General features: G+C 45.8%; 3 protein-coding genes across 6 annotated transcripts in view; 2 read left to right on the top strand and 1 right to left on the bottom strand.

The window, feature by feature from the left end:
• Window positions 1-5144, top strand: part of BTBD7 (BTB domain containing 7) — a 54882-nt gene extending 49738 nt beyond the window's left edge. For all 4 annotated transcript variants that reach the window (XM_054198939.1, XM_054198940.1, XM_054198941.1 and 1 more), the window contains one exon: window positions 169-5144. In XM_054198939.1, the coding sequence (XP_054054914.1) occupies window positions 169-984 (816 nt within the window). In that variant the 3' untranslated portion in view covers window positions 985-5144. The remainder of the gene's footprint in view (window positions 1-168) is intronic.
• A 1382-nt stretch (window positions 5145-6526) lies between these two features.
• On the bottom strand, window positions 6527-18835 carry UBR7 (ubiquitin protein ligase E3 component n-recognin 7). The gene is made up of 11 exons (XM_054200305.1): window positions 18607-18835; window positions 17997-18130; window positions 16383-16443; window positions 14719-14814; window positions 13532-13585; window positions 12243-12348; window positions 10843-11027; window positions 10158-10289; window positions 9594-9756; window positions 8728-8789; window positions 6527-7906 (listed from the first exon to the last, which is right to left on the bottom strand). The coding sequence occupies exons 1-11, from the start codon at window positions 18769-18771 to the stop codon at window positions 7814-7816; spliced, it is 1251 nt and encodes a 416-aa protein (XP_054056280.1). The 5' UTR covers window positions 18772-18835; the 3' UTR covers window positions 6527-7813.
• On the top strand, window positions 18833-19660 carry LOC128909091 (EKC/KEOPS complex subunit GON7-like). The gene is made up of 2 exons (XM_054200306.1): window positions 18833-19106; window positions 19189-19660. The coding sequence occupies exons 1-2, from the start codon at window positions 18890-18892 to the stop codon at window positions 19308-19310; spliced, it is 339 nt and encodes a 112-aa protein (XP_054056281.1). The 5' UTR covers window positions 18833-18889; the 3' UTR covers window positions 19311-19660.
• The last annotated feature ends 3240 nt before the right edge of the window (window positions 19661-22900 follow it).

Below are 22900 nucleotides of genomic sequence, written 5' to 3'. Positions count from 1 at the left end.
GCAGGAAGATGAAGGTTGGGGGATTACTTGTGTTCTTTAAACAGTGTAGGTTGGTCTAGGCAAAGGTGGATAAAAAAAATGCCATTTTGAATTACAAAACGTGTCTTAAATACAGTTTGTGTTTAGCTTTTGTGTTGTTTCCACGGACCAATTTCTTTTCTTTTCCAGTGTACTCAGCCCTTGCTAAATGAACTGATGCCAGATATCGCAATGGGTGTGTCAGCAATGTCTTTAAAAGACAGAAGATTACCAGAGCTCACGGTCGACACAGAATTAAGCCAGACGGTTACAGAGGTAGGGCCCGGTCCACCCCAGCACATTTCATGTATTCAGAACAGACACGTGCCCACTTCTCGAAAGAAACATGCAATAGAGCAAAAAATAGATGCTCGTGAAAATCAGCAGGAATACCCTGACTTCTATGACTTCTCTAATGCTGCATGCAGACCCTCTACTCCAGCACCCAACAGGCACAGTCCTTCACCTTCGCAAGGTATCTATTTTGGCCCGGATTTGTATAGCCACAGTAAGGCATCACCAAGTGGCTTAAAGTCAGCCTATCTACCTTCCCAGATATCTCCTAAAAAGCAAGAGGACTCTAGGCGCGAATACCTGCTCTCCCAAGACGGGCATCAACACAGACAAAAGAATGAGCCAATACACCTCGATGTCTTAGAACAACCTCCCCAGCGACTGGACTTGGCACTGGCCACCCAGGAAAACGCTGGTAACGGTGCAGTTCACGTCAGGGGAAGAACAAAAATGGAAACGGATTTAACCTACGGGCTAACCTCCAACAGACCTTCACTCTCTGCGTACGCCTCTGAAATGCAAGAAGAGAGACCCAGCAGGAGACTGGCGGACGATGAGCCGTTGGAACACGGAGCACAGAGAAGCACGGATTTGGAAAGGGAAGATGCAGTAAGCAGGGGAAGGAGGTCTCCGAACAAACCCGACTTCCTGTATAAAAAATCTGCCCTATGAAAGCAACCTCCACTATTTCTCCGTGCCTAAGAGTTGTCAACATCCCGTTCTCCACAACTTCTGGCCTGACTTCGGTCAGACAAGTTCGTTGATGCCAGCAGACGAATTCGGCTTTGCTCACTTCTTTTGTACATACATTGCTTTATTAGAGACAGCATGTTATCAGTTTGGTTTTGATGCTGCTTCTGGTTTAATTTTGTGGGAAACTTTTTTGGAGCAAATTTAATTAAGCCTTTTGGGGAGAAAGGAAAAAAAAAAAAAAGCTGGTACCTTTTTTCTACAACCTGGTAGCCTTTTGCACCTGTACATCTATTTTAGTGTATTAGTTTTGTACTAATATGTTAAACTTTATTGTCACATTTAAAGGACTGTATTTTCATACTTTTGCATTTTCCCTGTCACCTGCCAATTCCCTGTGTGCATTGGGTTGCACATTATGAAATGTATTTTCTTATGAGATAGTAACAATGCGTTTATTTTTTAATTATAGGAATTCCAAAGAACAGCACATCAAAATACTACACTTTTGGTTAGATTTTTTTTTTTGGTTTGTTTGTTTAGATCTGAAATCTTCCTGATTTTTACAACTACAGCAAGAATCCAGTCTAATGTTTTGTTTGAAAAGTTCTGGCAGCTGGTTTTATCCTTCTATAGCAAGCCCACTTCAAGAATCGTATTTGGGTTTTTAAGAATCCAGGGGGATATTTAGGAGTCCAAATTCCAGTGAAATTCCCTGGGATCTGACAGTCTGGTTTTCTGTTTGCCTTCTGGTTCAGCTGTGACCGTGGAGAACTCTGTGATCACCCAGAAGCACTGACTAGACAGACTAGAATCGCTCATTTGCCCATGCAGAAAGAAATCTAGAAATACTGTAAAAATGATGGTAATAACTTGTTCTTCCAGCTACCCGTATGCGGGCGTAAGTGAAGACGGGAGTTGCGGATTCCTGCTGAATCCTGGAGTGTCGGGAGGACCAGGCGTAGTGTCTTCGCTGTTGCCTGCAGGGTGACCCTCCGCGGGGGGGTTCCCTGTCCCGCCGAGGTGACTCCGCTCTTTGCCTCACTGTCTCCTGCCTACGCTTACAAAAGGGCTTCACTCTCAGTGGCGGCGCTCGGTGTCCCTCACCCCATCCGAAGCGTTGCCGACTTGGTGACCTCGGCTGCTCCGTGAACAAACTCAAAGCGAAGAGTAACTGCTCTGGCATCATGAAATGTGCGAAGCTTTAGCACTCTTAAATTACACTTCTGTTTCCCAACTTGGCTTTTTTATTTTTTTCAAAGCACAGAAATGAGCTTCATCAATTAACGTGATACGAAGAGGGAATGATCATCATCTGGGCTGGCTCCCTGCTGCGGGCTGGGGTTAAGCAATGCGCCGGGTGTAACGGTTGTAGTTGTTCGGTGGATCCTTGATTCTTCCCATGGAGTTTTTACCACAGACTCATTGCATTTCGGATAGGGATCCCGATGTCACTGCAGCGTAGTGATTACTGGTAAAGGCCTGTTTGGGTTTTTTTTTAATTAAATACAGTTCCTAGAATGAAGAATTTCCCTGTAGCAGAAAACTTTAATCCCAAGTGTGACCTAAGGACTACTTTAAGGTCAGGTGGAGTTGTTTCTTGCAGTTCAAAGTGCTTAATTCTATTTAAACAGAAATCTTGCTGCGACTTCTAGTCGGTGGCAGGTTCTGACCTAACCCTTTTCATTAAGGTATGCGAGGCCTGGTAACAACACCACCGTGTTATTGAAATCCATGGAATACTGCGTTTCCAAACTACCAAATAGCTTCTACATAAGTGAAGATAGAGGTGTTTGAACCAAAAAAATCCTCCTGTCTCCTGCGTACGCATCTGTAGGCCTCCTGCGACAGCCCTGCAGATGCTCCTTTCGAGATGCAGCCATGGAAGGCGCGGTGTGGGACTGGAGGAGAGACTTAGCTGGACTGTGCAGGTGATGGGTCTCGTGCGTGAGGGGAGATGTTCAGGGGTGTGGGTTTTTCCCCTCTGTCAGCCTTTTTAATCTAGATTTTCTTTTTTTGAGCATGGTCAAGACACTTGGTGGTCCCGGCCTCACCAGCTCGTAGGTCGTGTTTCCGTGGGGCTGCAGTGTAGGATGTTGGTAAGCGCGAGGAGGTGGCAGTGGGGGGACGGAGCTGCTGCAGGTTCAGGGACTGGGGGCGGCTGGGTTGCCTCTGGAGGTTTGGGCACGGCGCTTTCTGACTGCGGAGCCTCCGCGCTCGCCAGCGCTAGAAGCGTTAACTCATCCCACACAAAACCCCTGAAATACAGGGCTTTGTCATAATTATGTTGGTAGCTTAATTACTAAAAAGTCATAGCTGCCCTCAGAAGACTTCCTATTCCGATAATTTATTTTTTACCTAAAATCATTAGATGTACTTTGCGAAAAGTATTTTAGTTTCCGTAGCTTGCTGTGGCACTGTGTGCCTGGACAGAGATGGGGCTGAAATCGACAGATGTAGCTTTTTAAGCTTGGAATTTGTGGGGACGTGGCTGATGAAGACTGAGGAGTTCCAAGGTTATGGCTTGAGGGAAATGGTGAAATGCTCTTTAGCTTCCGAATAAGCTGGTGAGAAATGCCTCTGGCGGGGGCGGGACGTGGCTGCATTTTAGAATACGGAATTGCTTCTGGAGTCTTAGAAGCTGAGCAGTATTAAAAAAGAGAATAAAGTGTTTAAAAGTAGGTGCAAAACAAAAGACAAGTCCTTCTGAGGCCACAGAGACAATCGGGCCGTGTAGACAATCTGCGTTTTCACTTGTATCTTTTGAGTTGGGAAGAAGATGGTGGGTTACGGCAGCTGATTCTTAGTGGAAAAGAAGGATTTGTCAAATTACTGGAACCATATTTTTTGTACTCCGGTGTAGGATTTCCTGCCTGGTTGGATGTGCGGAGGGAGGGGAGAGGGACTGTGTTTATTCTTCTTCACAGAAGCATTACTGGGAAGCTGGTGCTCGTCCCGTGTCCCGCTGGCAGCGCACACGTACCTGTGCTACCCGCTGCTGCTTCTTCCCTGCCTCCTGACACTTCTGGTGCAGAAGCTCCTTGTTTACATGAAGCACTTTCTGATTAGGCTGGAAACTGACATCTTTTCCTCCTGTAAATGTGATGGGAGATAACAGATTACTGATGATCTTTGAGCTTGAGGAGAGAGGTATGAAGTTTTCTTGGATGAGGAAGACTCGTGCTCCTCCTTCCATTCAAGAGAGAGCTCAGACTTTCATTTAGTGAGCAACATGCAAAAACTTCCTATTCCCCTTTCCCTGACCCCCCTCCTGTTCTCCTTAATATATGAATAACTTAATTCCTGAAACAGATTCTTCCTTTGAAATGTTTTGTTGTTCCACAGAGTTACTGTAGCTGTGTGTTAATGACTGCTGTGTCGATTGGCAGTTCCTTGTTGTATTTTTCTTGTTGTTGAGGAGTTTTGTTTCTGAAAGTTAAGGCTGTGGCCACCCGTACTTGTACGCCTTGGGTTTTGGTCCTGGAATGTCCCAAATGTTTGTCTTATGCGTTACTTTGGTTTGGGTTTGGTGGGGGTTTTTTTGGGGTTCTTTGGGGGGTTGGTTGTTTGGAAAGAATAACTCGTGCTGTTTGAGGCACTGTTCTCGCTTCTAATAACGGTATGCTTGGATGGCAGAGGCGGTGCCGAGCTCTGCCCAACGCAGGGAATGGTCGAGAGATAAATTCTAAAACCGTATTTAGGGTTTCTGTAATTATCTGTACTGCCAGAAGGTCACCCTGCCTTCGGCAGCGTTACGGTTCTGTTTCTTGTCCTTGTGTTGTTACTGGTATAAAGTCAAGTGCCTTCAATGCTAAAGGCTCAGAAAACTTTCTTAAACTGACTTCATGTCCTATGCAAGTGTTTTTTCTACAACCTGCATAACCAGTACTTTGTAAAACTTGTTTACGCTTCAATTGTACATAGTGTTTTTTAAAAAAAAATAGTATTTTTATTTAGGTACCTCCAAACTTGAATTCTAGTCTTGTGTGATGCATTGTAAAACAATACATTTCTCTTTTGAGTACCATTACAGTTGTAAAAAGGTTTTCACTGGTTCTATTTTTCTACTGTTGCTGAGAAGCATGTAACACTGACTTTATCCTACGTATAGTTGGCATTTCAAATAAATGGCTTGTATAGAACGTGCTTGTGCGACGTCTTCCTTTGAACCAGGGCCTGCAGCAGCACTGGCTGGTGGAACCCACTGAGCCCTGTCACTCCAAACCGTGAGGTGCCCTCTAACAGTAAAAGGCTCTTAAAACTGTCAAGGTTTGTTCCTTCTGGGGGGGAAAAAAGCGCACAATAAACACTTTGATCACCAAGGCTCTGATACAAACCAGTGTTAAAAAAAAAAAAAAAAAAAAAAAAAGGAATTCAAAATTAGCAGCACTGTTCAAGCAGCTTGTTAAAAAGGAAAAGCACTTCAGTGAAATAGTTCAGTGAGTTCTTCTGGCTAGAGCTTAATTGGGGGAGACCATTCGCTATTAAAGGCAATAGGGTTGCTCGGAGTCAGGGTGGAGATGGAGCCCTTGGTGGAGGAAGTGTTTATTTTCTCAGCGGCGCAGCCAGACAAAGCCACTCATTAAGTACCCGGCCTCCTCTGCCCCCATCAGCCGAACACTCATTAAAATCTCTTCCACAGAAACAAGTGCTTCGCTACTTCAAAGAGGTGGCTGAAGCTCAGAAGTGCCGTCCAGCAGCAGAAAATCAAATCGGGACTAGTCTGGCTTTGATGTACGACAGAAAAACTGGGGGGGGTTGTATCCTGGCATCAAGTAAGGGGGGGGGCGGAGAGAACTGTGTGGTCTTAAAAGTTTACTGACACCTTCATTCCCACAGCCAGGGACAGTTTTAGGAGCAACTTCCTGAACCAGACAAATTTAACGCTTCTTGTTAGAGGCTTTCTGTTCATTTTGCAACAATTTCTTCTAGGTCCGCTAACTTGACAGAGGAGAGGCTGCCTCTTCCCAGGGCAGCCTTGGGGAAGGAAGCGCAGCTGCATGGAAGAAGTTGGAAAGGAGGAGTGTTAGGGGCTGGGGCTGCTGCAGGTAACCCCTGCTCCATGAGTGGCCCAAGAATGGACGTGTGGTGTCAGCGCAGCCCCTGTGGTGTGAAACTAGCTGCAATAACTCCTTTTTGTGGAAATTACACGCTTGGTTCAAAAACCTCCTCCCTCTGTGCGAGGCCGCTGTCATTCCTTGAGCGCAGGGAGGGGCATTTACCTGCACCCCGGCACCTCCTGCTGCTTTCTGATGTCCTGGGGGAGGACAGTGCCACTTGGAACACCCAGGGCTTCGCTTCAGGGTGGTTTGAGCTCAGAGCTGGAGCCCAGGACAGCACCTTCCTCTGGGCACCTTTGGCGAACTGCAGCACAGAGGAAACATCATCCCCTTCTGCTCTTTCTCCTGCTCGGCTCCAGAGATATATCTTGGCCCCATGGCAAACGGGTCGTTGCTGCCTTTGAGCGGCTCCTGGATGAACACCAACCCCTACAGCAGCATGTCAAAAACACCCTCAAGACGGCACAGATTGAACAGTTCTTTAATTTGCAGGTATTTTAGTTTGCTAGGCAGTTACAATTCCCGTTAACAGTTGCTACAAAAAAAAAAAAAAAAGCACATCCACTACCCCCAGTTAAATTTAAAAGCAACTAATCATTTCGCAGGAAACAAACCGATGAGCTGAGCCCCTACGCTAGAACCAGCTTTTGTAAATAAAGCGGTCAGAAACTATTAATAGGGAGAATGATAGAGAAAGGTCTGATTTACTTCTCAAAAGTGATTAACGTGGAAGCAGAATAGTAGCCCATGGGAAAGAAACCCTCCAACTACACAAAGTAGGAGGTAAAAAATCAGAACTTTCTTAAAGTATGTTTGGGGCTTGTGGGTAAAGAAAACTAAAAACTACATTAAGCTCCAAACTTAGGAAAAGTCAGTATTTAATTGTAGCTAAGTGTAGATTCTTAAAAGTCATGTTAGAATTCCTGTAACAACACCCCGCTCATGCTTAATTTGTAATTTAGTACATCATTCCAGCGAGGAGATAAGGTTCATGTGACAAATTTCTGCATGTAAAACATGCCTGTACAATATTAGAAATGAAGTTTTTGAATTTATAAAAACAGAACCCTCTGATTTCTCATTTTTTCACCCGCCTAGGGAGCGCTTCCAGAGCAGCGAGCGAGCGAGCCTGCGGCGCTCCAGTGCTGTTTGCTTCCCCTGATCCCACCCCAGTGTTGGGACGCAGTTTCACCCAACAACCGTGGCCGAACACGGGCGGCTCGAGCCTTCCAGGAGCGCTGCCTCCCCTGCCGCAGTAGAGAGACGCGTCTTTGCGCGGGGAGCCTTCGCTAGAACCACCACACCCTGAAGCGGTGCTGCAGGAAGCAAGAAAAAAGAAAAGCAGGAAAAAAGGAAAGCAGGAAAGCTCCAGTCTTGGAAAGCAGAGCGAGTGCGTGTTGCCCGCACTGCAGAGCCCACCCAGGCCGCAGCACAGCGCCAGGCACAGTGACACAGGTGACAGGCCAAAGGGAAGGTGCGGTGGCACACCGTTGGTGTAACAAGCCGTCCTCCCCCCTGGGACAAGGCCAGCTTTGGGGGGAGCACAGTCGGGCAGAACTGACATCCCTATAATTGCAAGGTACCTGCTAAGAACGCTTTCAGTCGCTACAAATAAGGGAAGAATGAGACAAAACGAAGATGTTTCTTGGACAGTTGGATTTTGATGAGAAGCCAAATACTGGAGATGCCTCGTCTGTTTGCCAATGAGTACTGTTTTCCCAGCTGTCCTTTCCGCCCCAAACCCCCTCAGTCTAACTACAGTAGTACTGCATCCTGTTAGTCCGTCGTCTTTTCCGTGACTGAAATTCTTCGAAGAAATGCTGAATGTCTTCTCTTTTAACCACCTGGGGGGAGCGATACAAAACCCACGTTGTGGCACAAGAATTCAATTAAATGATCCTTTTTTTTTTCCTCCCCCTTGCATGCCTCCCACATGTAACACACAAAGCATATAGAAGCAGGTATCCCGAAATCTCTCCACCAAAACATCTATCCTCTCCGACCCGAAGGAAATGATTAATGCCCCAATGCTATGATAAAAGAATACAAACAGGGACACGAGAGCCCCAAAGGCAGAACAAGGACATGGAGCAAAGCTCTCAAGGGTAATTTTAATGGGTCTGACCACTTGCTTTTATCATCAAACAAATTAACAGAAAGCAAGATTGCCAGTGCCTCACTTCAGACTCACTGCAATGTAACTAAGAACAGCAATTTAGCAAATAAGCCAACAAAATGCATGCGTTCGTTAATTAATAATAGCATGCAAATTCCTCCAAGACTGTTTGCCAATATTTAGTCAATCCTTATTCTTCAAAGGGCTTAAATTCAATCTAAGAGAAAACATAAAGCTTAAGAGCTTTTTTTCCTGAATACTTTTCCTAGAGCAACAGAAGCTCCATTTAAATTTATGAACTGCTCTCAGTGCTTTATAGACAGATTTCTGCAAGGTCCCTTTTATCTTTTAACAGTGTCATTAAGGAAACGCCACTTTTAAATTCCAATCAAATCAGGGACTTCTAACTCCTACTGCAGTACCAGCAACTCCAAGAGACAGGAAAAAAAATATTGTAACAAACAATAGCATCATAGTATTCGACATCCACCCCTCAATGTTACTTTAAAGTATGTTTTCTGGCAAACAAATTCTGCAGTTGCGCCTTACCGTTCCCTCATCTGCAAATCTCCTGAGATAGTCCGTCAGTTCTGTCTTTAAATCATTGTATTCTGGACGGAAAAGCGAAGGCAAGGGAAAGAAAACAGAAAAACAAGCTACTCAGCTTTAGTTTAACACTGGCTCAAGAAGACAACTTGTTCTACTTCCTCTTGTCATTACTTAGACTTACGTGAGACAAATCCAGGTTTGAACTGGATTATAAATAATAGTAATAGTAATGATAATAAAAAGAAAGGCAAGTCCAGGTAAACATGAGAAGCCTAATGATTTATCAGACTAGCCTATGCAGTCTGAGTATCTGTTCCAGTGATCTTCAGAGAAACGTACAGAAGTACAGTGGGTGAATTAGTCCAATTACTTCAGACCGCTGCTGTGCGGGCAGTGGTGGGAAGCCCTAGTCTGTAACTCAGGACAAGTGTCCTCACTGGAGCGCCAGCCCCTCACTCCCAAGAGGGAAGCACGGCTCCAGTTAGGAAACAGCTCAGCTTTGCGTGGGCTGGCCTGCGCCAGCACAACACGACAGGGTGAGGTAAACAAGCCAGAGAGCAGCAGTGAGAATTAATGTTTAAATATTCACGTTACGAGAAATTACTATCAATACAACATCTAAGATGTCAAATGGGGGAAAAGTTCCCGCCCCATCTAGTTCCTCAATGTAAGCGACAGTTGCAGCCACAGGCCAGCAAGGACAAACTTCCCCAGGCAACCCCGACAGAGGTGTTGCCGTCTGTCAGTCTGCTACGTGTGGCCGCAAAACCGTTTGGCACCAGGCTGCCAGACCTGATACTGATCTCTCAGGCGAAACTGTTCAGTTAAAGTATTAAGGCAGGTTCTAAAACTGAAGTTGTATTTACCACAGATGAGTTCCACTTGCTGGACTCTGTTCATGCTGTTAAGGGTGTCCATCAAAGGATCTCTCCTCTCTGTTTCTTGGTCACTGGTACCTTTATTTTCGTAAGCCAAGACGGTGTCGCATTCATCTGTCAGGAACTGGACTTCAAGCTCTGAATACATTTTCTGGAGAATAAAGTAAAATTTAGTCTTACGTTACAAAACTTTTCAGATGGAGATGCTCTCCCCCAGTCCTTTCGGCGTTCAGTATCTCACATAGTAACAATAAAAATAATAATGTAAATTTTAAATCCAGCATTTCAGACATCTCCCCATGATGACTTCCAAAGCAATACTGGATTTACGCAGCAAAAAAAATACAAAGGTTTAGAAGCTCCTTCGTGCTGTATTAATTCCAAAGGATTCAGTGTGTTTCTTTATGTGGGGTGGAGGGAGTTTTTAGGTGTTTATACACAGAGTAAGAACATTTACACAGATTTTATCTAAAAGCTTCTCTTTGAAGATGCTCTGGGAGCTGCCCCCTGCCTCCCCCACCTCAGTGATGGTAAAGAAGACAGAGTACATACCAAACAGTCTGCACAGGTGCATAATTTGCTTCTCCAGTTCGATGGCCAAAAGGTGGCAGTATCTTTTTTTAAAAATTGCTTGCTTTGGAGTTCTTTCAGCTTGCAGACTGGCCCCTCGCTCTTCGTAACTACCTGAATTAAAACGAGAGCGTTCAGTGCTCTGTAATGTCACTTCAAATACATTCTGTTCTTTCCAGCATGTCATTTCCCTGATGCAAGATCCTTCTTTTGTCTCAGACACTAATTTTTATAAACAACCTATATTACCATTTCATCCACGTGAGGATTCTGATGCGATTTTAGCAGTTTCCACTGGGAATTTCTGTAGAAATTTACTGCAAAAGCCATAAATGTTTAAGAAATCAGAGCTGGACTACCATGCAAATGCATTATACCCCTGCGTTACAACAAACTCAGGAGTCACCTCGGTGCAAAGGCCGACAAGAAGGGATGGATCTAACCCATCTGCAACAGACGTTGCACCCTTGTCACCCACTTCTACAAGCATGTTCCAGGGCCTGCGCTGTGCTCCAGAGACCCCACGTTTGACGTGTCATTGACTGAAGAGGAACATGGGAATAGGCTGAAAGCATTTACCTCTTCACCGCACCTATGAAGAAGTGGGCTTTGCTTCACCTACCATCAGTACGAAGACATACAGGACCAAAAAGAAGGTCTGTCTCACCTCAGGACAGGCAGACCCAGAGCTAGTGGATGGCTCATTGAACTGTTCCGTTTGCTTTTCCTCCTTCATTTCTTGGTGTTCCACTCCACCTTCTTTTTTTATTTCTTTTTTCTGCTCTTCGCTTTCCTCAACCTTCAGGACAATCCCTTCATCTTCAAGGGAGTTCACTTTGGTCAAAGCAGGAACTGGAAGATATATAAGTGAAAATAGCACATCAGACAATCTACAGGCTACCACAGATGTTCTCTGCTTTACAGTGCAGTGTTGAAGAGCACCTGGATCATTGGGTCCACTGCAGCGTCCTGGATCTACTCTACAGCTGTCCAAAAACACGGTGACCTAAGTATACAAAGAAACCACTCCCTATTTCACCATAGTCTTCTTCCCCTCTCATGCTCCTAAAATATTCTGCTTCCCAAAATCTAAGTCTGAGGAGAGGGAAAGGGGTATCACAATTTGAGACAGTTCTATACCAAGATGCTTGTCCTTCTTCACACCCCCTGATAGCTGTCACAGGTTCAGTAGCTGCTGTGTACATTTTTGCTGACTTTGTGTCAGAGTCCTTCATTTTCTCCAGACACACACCCCAAAAACTCCACCACAGATTAACTACATGAACCACTTCCTTATTTAAAGCAAGTTTTTTCTTTTGATATCAATTCAAATATGTGCCCTGTGACACAGCTGGTTAGAAGGAGAAACAAAAACAAATGAAAAGAAACATTGTGTACTGTATTTATATTAGAAAGAAGAGAACGCCAGGTAGGCCAGCTTGGAATCCTTAAAATTACCATTGACGTTTCTGGCACATGACAGCTCAATCACCAGCTGATATAAGCAACGTTTAGGAGACTACGTGAAACCAGCTCTTTCCACAGAAATCACACCATCTACCCTTCTGATCCCGCAGAGACCACACAGCAGACAGAGGCCTGGTGTGACCGCAGGGAACACGTGTCCCAAGCGCAGCACCAGTCCTGCTCAGATTAAGGTTTTACACATTCATTTCAGGTCACTCTATCGTTAACTCTCTGCTGCTCAGAGCCTCAGCTGTTTGCCTCATCGCTTCTCTTAGGACAGCTCTTCAGTTCTTTGATCCACTTTAGAAATTAAGTTCCTTGAGACAAGTATTAAATTTTCACCCATCTGTGTGCTAGCACATCTTTGATAAAATAAACAGAAGAGTGAGCACCACACAATTAAGATTTGGAATAAGAACTGCCTTATTTTTTTTTACAGAACAGTTACTGCAGCCCTGCATGTTCCACTGCTGAAGGCGACTGTCCAATATAATGAGTATCATTTCTCCAACCACTCAAACAGAATTATGTCATTAATCAAGCAAGAATGAGAAATACATGCTAACGAAATACTGGCTCAGACATCTTAATATTCTTTACCTGCTAACTGTGACGCGTAGGCCCATAGGAAATGGCAGTGATTCATGCAGGCTTGGCATACCATTTCATGGAAGTCTCCACTTTCAGGGGGAATTGCACCAAGATGCTACCAAAAAGAAACAAGCACGCGGCAGTGAAGCCTTCTCTGCAAATTAACAGACTCAACTCTAGGTTTAGAGGAAGTAAAACATCAATTGCCATCACATTTTCAGCACAAGCACACACTCCTGCTAACTTTCTACAACGATTATCAGTATAATTTAAAGGCTGTAAAGAGCTGACAAAAATTCCAGGGGAAAACTGAAATAATTCTTTCTTTTTCTACAGCCTTTTATGCCTTCTACGTACCCAGAAATCTCAGTCCTATGCTTTTCTTTTTTCTGAACATTATTTTTCTGAACTGTCCTAAACATAGGACAGATAAAGATACCTATTGCACACTGCGCATTTAAACTCTTAAATAACTTATGATTAATTCCTTACATGTACAAGATTGTAAGTCCTCATACTGAACTTGAGAAGAATTAGGTCCCAAAGCTCTCCATAAACTGGTGAGAGCAATTTAGACAATTAAAAGCACTTACGGGCTTTCTTTTGAAAAGCACTCTTGCGAAGCTCACAGTGTGCAGCGTAACATTCTTAATACATACATTTATACAGAAGAATCCTATAGTTTATCTACAGAACCCATAATTGAAGACAATCATCTTTTTTCAAAATTCTTTGATCCTGCAACTTCAAACACGGAATTTCACTCGTGCCCTTTGAGGCACAAGAGGCTGAATCCTTAATGCTTACACGGTAAGTAGGGCACTCATCGGAGTGCTGAGCTGCTTTTAAAAGATTTCCCCAAAGTTCGTAATCAGGAACCAACAGTGCAGTTTGTTCCTTGTTATTTAAAGTAATTACAGTTTTAAAAGCATTCTTTTGAATGAAGAACTATCCAGGTAGTTCATAATGATGTGCCTCAGTAAGAATCTTTTCACTGATTCTACTGATCAGAACTTTCCAATTAAAGAGACGGTTATGAAGTTATTATTTTATTCTGCAGCAGTAACCTTCAGAAAGGTAGAACTCTTCCTATTTTTTTTGGACTGGAGTGGACAGCAGCACAGGATTAAACTTTCAATATTCCTTTGCACAGGATGAAAAGAAATAACCTTAGAATTTGTGTCATAATCTTTTGAGAACTAGAGCAAACCTTCACAACTAAGACTAACCATGCAAACTTAACTGACACCAATTTATTTCTATGCAAATGGCAATTCTGCTACTTATAGTTTCCTTACCCTTCCATGGAACCAGTCTTCACAAACTATGCATTGGATCATCTCATCTGGAATCTAGACGAATGGTCACATTATTAGCATTCATAGCAACCTCCAGAATCTTTCACAAGCCTCAGACTGCAGTATTATGCAAAGCCTGCTCAAGTGAATTACATTTCCCTCTTCACCCACCCACAGGGAGCTGCCATTAATAAGTAGTTACTGCTTCATTAGTCAGTTTGCTTCCCTAAAGTTCAACAGCATATGTAATTTGTCTTATTATCAAGACTGTGGAAATTCCCATTTATTATTACAAAACTAGTTTTCCCAGTAGAGCAAGACATTCTCACACAAAAGAGTGGATAAAAGTTAATACTCTATCAGTATTTTTCTTCCTGTAAACAGAAATGCATCAGCAGGCAGCTTAGCAAAGGAGAGATATTGATATTCGTGATGTCACCAGGTTTATATAGGAATGCCAGAATCCCAACTTAGCTGTCCACAATGCAGTGCAGTACAAACTGCTTTGTTACAAAACAATTATTTATGATTTCTTTAGAAACGTTTAGCTATCTTTGAACTGCGGAGAAGAGAGTTTATAAAATATTTTTTTGTATTTGAAAGACTTGGGCCTTCCTTGTTCTTTAAAACACCTAACTTCTGACTGCAAATAAAAGTGTGCATGTGCAAACCAAGTGGTATATTTTAATACTTCAGACAGAGAAAAAGTGTTGTGACTACTGTAAAGGGAAGCTAAAGCCAGTGCTACAGGACAGACTCTCCCCGTGCCAGAAGCCTTGTCAGAGCGCTGCTGCTGACACAAAGAAGCAGATTCTGGTCTCTGCTAACACGTGCAATGTGTTTATTCTGCGCTTGCCACATTTCTCAAGACACTGAGAAACCCACCCCGTAAGGGAACTCTGTAACTCCAGAGAGAGGAAAGCAAAGAGAACTGCAGCAGTGTTTTTTGTCCAAATGATGGTTTGTCCTCCTCATCTGTCTTTAAGGCATAAACATATTGCACCATTTAAAAAAAAAACTGGTAAAGTAATTACTTTATACAGCACATGACAACCAAAAGCAATATGGAACATAAGATTTCTTAAAGTGGGATCTTCCCTGCAAAGCAGCTCAGCGACCACTCTCTGCACAGTATTTTGCAGAAGTACCATCCATATATGATTACTACTGGGTTTTGCATTTCTTACCTCATCTTCAGGATCAGGATAAGGTCTTTTACAAGTACAGTATAATCCGTAGAAATTGTCATTATACTTATTTCCTGAATTCACCTTGCTCTTTTCCTAGAAGGAAAGGAAAAAATGTCTCAGTAGGCAATGCAGTGAAAAACAAAACATTGAAAAGATGTATCATCTAGAAAAACCCGATTCCTGTTCCACTTTAATTCCTAAAAGCAATCACTATACTCATGAGCTTGAAGGTCAAAAAAAGAAAAATATTATCCAGATTCCTATGCTATACAGTGAGCAGCAGATTGGGCAGATGAGGAATACTGAAGTTCAAAAGGAAAGAGGAAAAAACGTCTTTCCGGCTTTGCAACAAATGGCAACTGTAGTGTTTTGTTAAGCTACTGCTAATCTAAAACGATGTAAGAATTTTCATCGACAACGTGCCTGCTGCCGTTACAGCAACGTCTATAGATTTATTGTGCAACTTCCCCTCCATTTTCTTAAACATCCAGACTGTGATCCAAACCCAAGTTTGTTTAATCTCACCACTGAGCTTCCACTAAATTCTATGTCATATAAACCTCACTCTACAGGAGAGGATTATCTAAATTACAAAACATGCTGAATGAAATTCAATTACAAGTAATCCCATTTAAAAGAAAAAACAAAAACAACTAATACAGCTGCAGCCAGAGGGCTTCAGAACTGCACATATTTGCAGCCTAAGGCCACCATTGGCCCCTGCAGAAACAGCTGTGACCATTTATGATGTTACTAAAAAATGCTTTCTACTGCTATTCCCACAAAGGAAGAATGGACAATGCGAGCACCCAGCATCCACAAAGTCCGCCAGATTAATGGATGGATGCTGAAGGTCACCTAACCTGTACAATTGATTTTGCATTGAACAGAAGGAGAAGGAACAACCACGTGATCCATTTCATTGGCACAAATGAGAAACAGTAACATCTTAAAATTGTCACAGGTGTCTCTGCAGGATTGTAGCCCCAGGCTGACTAGCTCTGGATCCGTCCCAATTCTGCCAGAACAAAATGGGCATACACAAAACCACTTGCTGTTTCTACATTTGGACTGTTATTACCCTGGGAGTGGCACTGCAGGCAAGCCAAGCAGCTTCCTGTCGCCGCTTCCCACAAGATTACCAACTACTTGATGAGTCCAAAATGCCGAGTACAAAAGCACAGGGGGCTTAATACAGTAAAAAACTATACTATCAGTAGGCTCTGGTGACAACCTATCAAAAAAGATTAGGGCACTAATGCCACCAGGAAGAAGGGGCGAGAACTGTCCCTTAGACAGCAGCACAACCTTTAAATTCCTTAATGTAACTGCAAAATCGCACCCCAAAAGGTTCTCTTGAAGCCAGCTTAAAGTTAATGAGATCTATTAGTGCAGGCACCACAACACATTTGTGGCATTATGCTGACCATGGATGCAGAACTGCTGCATTCACGGGTGACGAGGATCAAATGTCCTCTCTCCTCTCAACATTCCCCTTTAGTCCCTCAGCAGTTTTATCTCCTGCTGTAATACTCCCACCTAGTTTAACTTGTGGGGAAAAGCAGAGGCACTGCATGCGTCAGCACCGGCTGAGGCAAGGCACCAACCACCCATGACTGTTATTTTGGTTCTATGTGTATGAAACCTGTGTCTGAACTTACTGGGAGCAACTTGCACTGCAGATTTTTGAACTTGCTATTTCCACAGTCACAGCGGAAGTTCCTGGGGAGAAAAACATAGCATTTCAGTGTTTTTATTAACTGAAAACACTTTAAATTTTTGTGTTCCTAACAATTCCCTGCGGTTTATTAGAAGCCATAAAAATATTCTTGCTGCTTTTTAACACCAGCATCAGTCAGAACTGGCCAAAGGGCCTCGCAGCCCTACCCTCTCCCATAGTGCTCTAGGCAGATGTCAGCTAACACCACCATTTGCGACAGTGCGTGGCTGGGAGAGTGCAGCAGCACAGCCAACCCCAGGTGCTGCAACCACCACACTCAAAAACATAAGCACGTGTGTTGGCGAAAGAGGAGTGTGAACTGGTTGGTTTACGCAGCCTGGACCCACAAAGGCGATTAAGCTCTTGTCTCTGACTCAGACACCTGAGCTCTCACTTAAATAGGATTGATATGCCAAGTGAATGGAGGGAAAAGGGTACCTCAGTGACCCAACCTGGCTCTACCGGGGGATCTGGACAGGCTGGGTGGATGGGCCGAGGCCAATGGTATGAGGTTCAATAAGGCCAAGTGCCAGGTCCTGCACAACAACCCCATGCAGCGCTGGCTGGAGAGCTGCCCGGTGCAAAAGGACCTGAAGGTGTTGGTCAACAGCCAGCTGAATATCAGCCAGCAGTGTGCTCACGTGTCCAAGAGCATCCCGGCTTGTATTGGAAATCCTGTGTCCAGCAGGACTAGGGGAGTGGTTGTACCTCTGTACCCAGCACTGGTGGGGCCCCACCTTGAATACTGTGTCCAGTTTTGGTCCCCTCACTACAGAAAAGACATTGAGGGACTAGAGCTTGTTCAGAGACGAGCAAAAAAGCTGGTGAGGGGTCTAGAGCACAAGCCTTACGAGCAGCAGCGGAGGGAGCTGGGGTTGTTCAGCCTGGGGAATGGGATGCTCAGGGGAGACCTCACTGCCCTCTGCAACTACCTGAAAGCAGGGTGTAGCCAGGCAGCGGTTGGTCTCTACACCCAAGTAACAGGCGACAGGACAAGAGGAAATGGCCTCAAGTTACATCAGGGGAGGTTTAGGACAGATATTAGGAAAAATTTCTTCACTGAAAGGGTTATCAAACATACAAACAAGCTGCCCAGGGAAGTGGTTGAATCACCATCCCTGGGGGTATTTAAGACAGGTAAACGTGGTGCTGAGGGACATGGTTTAGAGGTGGTTTTGATCTGATGATCTTAAAGGTCCCTTCCAACCTACACGACTCTATGACCTCCGCTACCCACGCAGTTTTGCTGGGAATGCTGTACTTTGTAGGAGTTTACACATTTTCCCATTGTGTTACCTCACCGGAACGCGTTATCCAGCAGAGGACGCTCTGGGGAAATCCCCCTGGCCGGCTCACCCCGCGGAGCGGCCCAGCACCGAGAGGGGAAGGTGTCCGCCGGCGGGAGGGTGGGCTATGACGAGCCCACAAGGCCCGGGGCCACCGCGAGACCCCCCCGGCCGCCGCCTGAGGGGGCGAGAGCCGGCCCCGCCCACTCCCCCCGCGCACGCGCGCTTCCCGCCGCCGCGACGGGCGCGCGCCCCCGCCCCGCCGGTACCTCTTGGTGTAGAGCTCGAAGAGGCGGTGGGTGCCGTGACACTCGTAGCTGCAGGCCAGGCAGATCCCCGCCGGCTCCCCGCCGGGCGGCGTGCAGGTGCTGCAGGCGTACAGCGCCTGCCGCTTCACAGCGCCCTGCGGGGCGGGCGGCATACAGCGGAACGGGGAAGGGAGGAGAGGGGGGTCCCGGCACCGGGCGGCCCCGCCCACAGCCCCTCGCCCCCAACCCAAAGGCCCCGCCCCAGCCCCTCGGCCCCGCCCACAACCTCCTCAGCCCCGCCCCCAGCCCTTCGCCCCAATCCAAAGCCCCCGCCCCAGCCATTAGGCCCCGCCCCCAGCCCCTCGCCCCAATCCAAAGGCCCCGCCCACAACCTCCTCGGCCCCAATCAAAAGACCCCCCACCCACCGGCCCCGCCCCCAGCCCCTCGCCCCCATCCAAAGGCCCCGCCCCAGCCCCTTCGGCCCCGCCCACAGACCCTCGCCCCGACTCTCAAGGCCCCGCCCCCCGCGGCACCTGGACACGCCCCCGATCTCCGGCCCCGCCTACCGGCTCCGCCCACCGTGCTCCCCCCCGTCCCCCGTCCCCCCGCGGCGCCCGGCCCCGCCCCCACCTGTGAGTAGCTGCACCGCTCGTGGTCACTGCCCCCCAGCACGGCCCGCGCCTCCTTCTCCAGCTCCTCGTTCTCCGCCAGCACCTCCGCCAAGGAGACCACCGGCTCCTCCGCGCCGCAGCCGCCGCCCGCCGGCTCGGCGCCCTCCGCCGCCGCCGCCTCCATCACCGGGACGCGAGGCCGAGGCGGGAAACACGCGGCCGAGGCGCCAGGGGGCGCCCCAGCGGAAGCGGAAGCGCGCCCGCCCCACGTGACGGCGGGGCGGGGCGGGTCTGGCGGCAGGATGGAGCTGGTGGCGGAGTTGCGGGACCGCGACGGGCGGACGCGGTCGGTGCGGGTGCCGCTGCCGCGCCCGGCGGAGGAGGAGGGCGAGAGCGGCCAGCTGCGGGAGCTGCGGCGGGGCCTGGCCGAGCTGCAGCAGCGGGTGGTGGAGCTGCTGGCGCCGCTGGTGCAGGAGGAGAGAGAGGCGGCGGGCGACGGCGGCGGCGGAGGGCAGCCCGGTGAGTGGCGGCGGGGGCGGGCGGGCTCCGGCGGCCCCGGGGCGGGCTCTGCTCATCCGCCCCCCGCTTGAACCCCGGGCAGGTAACGACGAGGACGATGAGGAAGAGGAGGAGGATGACGATGATGAAGGCGAAGGCATCATGGACGCTGAGGCGGGCGCCAGCGACCCGCCTGCGAAGCGGACGCGAGTTCAGCAGCTCTGACGGTGGCGCTGGGGACCCGGTTGAGGCCGAGAAAGGGAGGCTGCGGGTGCCGGTGTCCCGGGCCGGGGCGGGCCGCAGGCGCCCCCGTCTCTGCTGCTCCTGGCTTAAAAGCGAAATGTCGCTCCCGACACGATTTTAACGCGGGAGCCTGAACGAAGGTCCGCGGCGTGGCGTTGGCGGTGTGCTGGTGACAGGGACCCCTGTTACAGTGAGAGGAACCTTGAGAGTTGACAACTATAAAACTGTTCTCACAAGTCTCCCGACTGCTACATTTCTGATGGCTTTTTCCAAGTCATGGCATTTCTTCACCTGAGTTTTAAAATAAAGTAATAAAATCTGGAAAGAGTTAACTTTTGTCAGATGTGATCTTAAAGTGGTACAAGACCCAGAGAAGCTGTGGCTGCCCCATCCCTGGAGGTGTTCAAGACCAGGTTGGACGGGGCTTTGAGCAGCCTGGTCTGGTGGGAGGTGTCCCTGCCCGGGGCAGGGGGTTGGAACTGGATGGTCTTTAAGGTCCCTTCCAACCCAAACCATTCTATGGTTCTAGAAGACAACTTCTATTTGTATGGGGACAAAGTACACTATAGCATTCAAAATTAAAACACACCTGTAGGACTCCATCCATTCCCGAACAGTCCTACAACAATCCTCCACAGTCCCACAATGAAAGGTTATTTTCCCCCATTATCTAAAAGGCTTATTTTAGTCACCCATCAATCACTTTCCTGGGAAAGATCATAGACAAAGTAGATTGAAAGAGTTGGGAATCTCGGTTTCAAAGAAATCCTCAGTTTTTGTGACAGCCAGGAAAGTGACAAGCCGGTGCAACTTAGGGAATTATTTTTAATATTCCACAATTCAAAACCGCTGTCTGTCCTAAGCATGTTTTCTCCAAATGTTTGGGGTTTTTTTCACGCAGTGGTCAATCTTACATACTTTCTTCCATCACTGAGTTGTTTTATCCAGCTGGATTTTTAGGGTCATTTGGTAGCAGAGTCAAATAAAGCAAAGAGCAAAACTTAATATTCTGCCTATGCAGAACTCCCAACTTTGCTTAGAAATAAGAAAAGAGCATAATTATTTTTGGAGATGCTTTCTAAAACCAAAACTAGGGTAAAAGTAGTAGGGTTCTACGCTGGTTGCCGTACTTTATTCTAGAGGGGAAGAAAATATAAATACTGAAGTAACAGCTACAAGTACATGATGTGTAGCGCTTCTTGGCTGTATAAACCAGCATAACCCAATCCCCCTGCCAAAGCAGCTTGTTCTTTCTTTTGATGGCAATGCAGATACTAAATCTGACTGATTTAATAGTTTGAAAAGCATTTTTTTTTCATTTCTATATGTTCCACTAGCATAATTTATGTATTATGGAAACTGAGCAAATCTTGAGACTTGTGTACAGAGGACAAAGTATAAGATGATAAATTTTTTATGAGCACAAAATTGTCTGCGTTTGTTTGAAATGGGGGGGAGCTAGAAGAGAGGTTCAGGAAACATATTTTGGACATCTTTATGTACTCTTATTCTAAAAGATTCACATCCCCATTATTTTGTTAGCAGATAGGACAGAAGCATAACCAAGGAGAAAAGACTAACTCTGAAAACTAGTGAGCTTTAGTTGCTGAGGACCTAGGGTGAGAGAAAATGAAACATTAATTCTCATCTCTTGTCAGGCTGCAAAATCTTAAAGTGGTAAAATGCTTGAAGTGTTTTAGGGTAGATAATTCATTGAAGGAAGTGGCTTATCAAAATGGCAAAGGCAACATTTAGTAAAAAAAAAAAAAAAAAGCCTGTGCTAAAGCGATGGCATCTTAGATGAGCTCTATTCTGCAGCTTTGGAAGCTTGTTGTAGAGCAACATCTGAGAGCACCATATTCCTTTTTTTTTTTTTTCTTCTCTTTTCTTTTTCTTTTTTTTCTACCTCCCACCCCTCCAGACTACAGTCCTAACACCCCAACAACAGCGGGAACTGTGGGATGGCTAAAAAGCAACAATTAACATTCAGCATGAATTTGTGATCTTTATTTAATAAATAAATAAAATAATATAATATTTATTTATTTAATAAATAAATAAAAATATATTTATTAGGCACTCAGATAATTCTGTGAGGGAAAGGGGGTGTTCCCACCATTACGCCTGATAATCAGCACATTGTCTAAAATTGCAAGATTCACTCATTATTTCCATTAAGAGGGTCTGAATGCCATTCACCCATTGCAGCGTCTGTGTAATTCCCACTCAATTCTAGCTTAAAAGTTAAGTTATACACAGGCTACTACAGATAGCATATTCTCTCTACCCAGTAATCTGGCAGTTAGGACATAATAATGTATCATGGGGCTTAATATATGGCAACAAGGTTAACACTCCGCAGGGCAAACAACTGAGCAGTGGTTTTGGGCATATCCAGTAGCCAAAATTCACTGGGCTAGTCATAGGCTTTGAGGACTGATAGTTGAGCAGAAGTACCTTCTTGTGGCTGTAGCCTTTTTGCTCTTTCCAGAAGAAACCTGTACCTTAGGGCTAGCTTTAAGGAGAGCTAAGATGAGCCAGTTCTTACAAATTAACTACCCGACAAAGTTATTAAACTGCTTTCACGCATTATGTATTATGTCATATGTAGAAAAGAGGTTCTTATCCAAGACGGGCATATGAAAAGCAGTGTTTTTTAGAAACTAATAGAATAATAAACTAGAAAGCATCCTTTTAAGAAGACAATGGACCAGGCAAGAGAAAATAAGGGGAGTAAACAGGCATCCTGCACAAACCAGAAAGTTTTGTTCCAAGGATAATTCAATCCTTGTATTTGTAATTAAAAAAAGAAATATTCTGCTTCGCTGCTGGAAGAAACACGCATCACAATGAACACATTTTATCGCAACTTACTTCTGTCCAAGTTTGAAGGGCTGCAGCCTGAAGTGATGCTCTTCACTGGACCTGCTCTCCCATGGGAGGAAACGAGGAAGAGCACGCTCAGCAGCAGTTAAGGAAACGTGGCAGACATTTCCCTGGGCCAGGATGGGACTGTCAGGTGAAGGTCAAGCAGCGAATGAAACGAACACTCAGACTGCCCAGAGTGATGCTCACACGGTCTGACAAAGCTTTTCTTTGTGATACAGACACAGTAAAAAGGAATACAGGGTAGGCGGCACTACCTAGACATGAGTATTAATCAACCTTGTGTTACAGCTACTCACTTTCTTGGCAGAAAATTTAAGCTCTGAATGATTGCTAAGCTGGTAGAGGTTAGCAGTCTTCTGAGGACTTCATTACTTGCCTCTATTATTACAGCTTCTGCTTTAGGAGAGCTAACTCATTTTAAAAGAGTATGAGTAAAAATAGCTTTCCCACCCCTACGTGGAAGTTGTAGCAATTCGTCTTTTCTGCCCACTCAGTGAAAAGAACTAAATGGATCTGTATGAGCAAGTTCTAGTATAAGCTAGTCTCACATCTTTTATTAATGCCACTGCTGTAGAAACAGATTTGCACTATTATCTGTCATTTACAATCAAGAACTAATTGAGAAGTACTGTAGTCTTTAAAGAGGTTGTAAAACTTCTTTGAGCTTGATTATCTCAAAAGCC

This window comes from Rissa tridactyla, chromosome 4 (genome assembly GCF_028500815.1).
Source record: "Rissa tridactyla isolate bRisTri1 chromosome 4, bRisTri1.patW.cur.20221130, whole genome shotgun sequence".
NCBI lineage: Eukaryota > Metazoa > Chordata > Aves > Charadriiformes > Laridae > Rissa > Rissa tridactyla.
The sequence above is the reverse complement of the archived record's forward strand: the minus strand, read 5'-3'. Positions and strand labels throughout refer to the sequence as shown.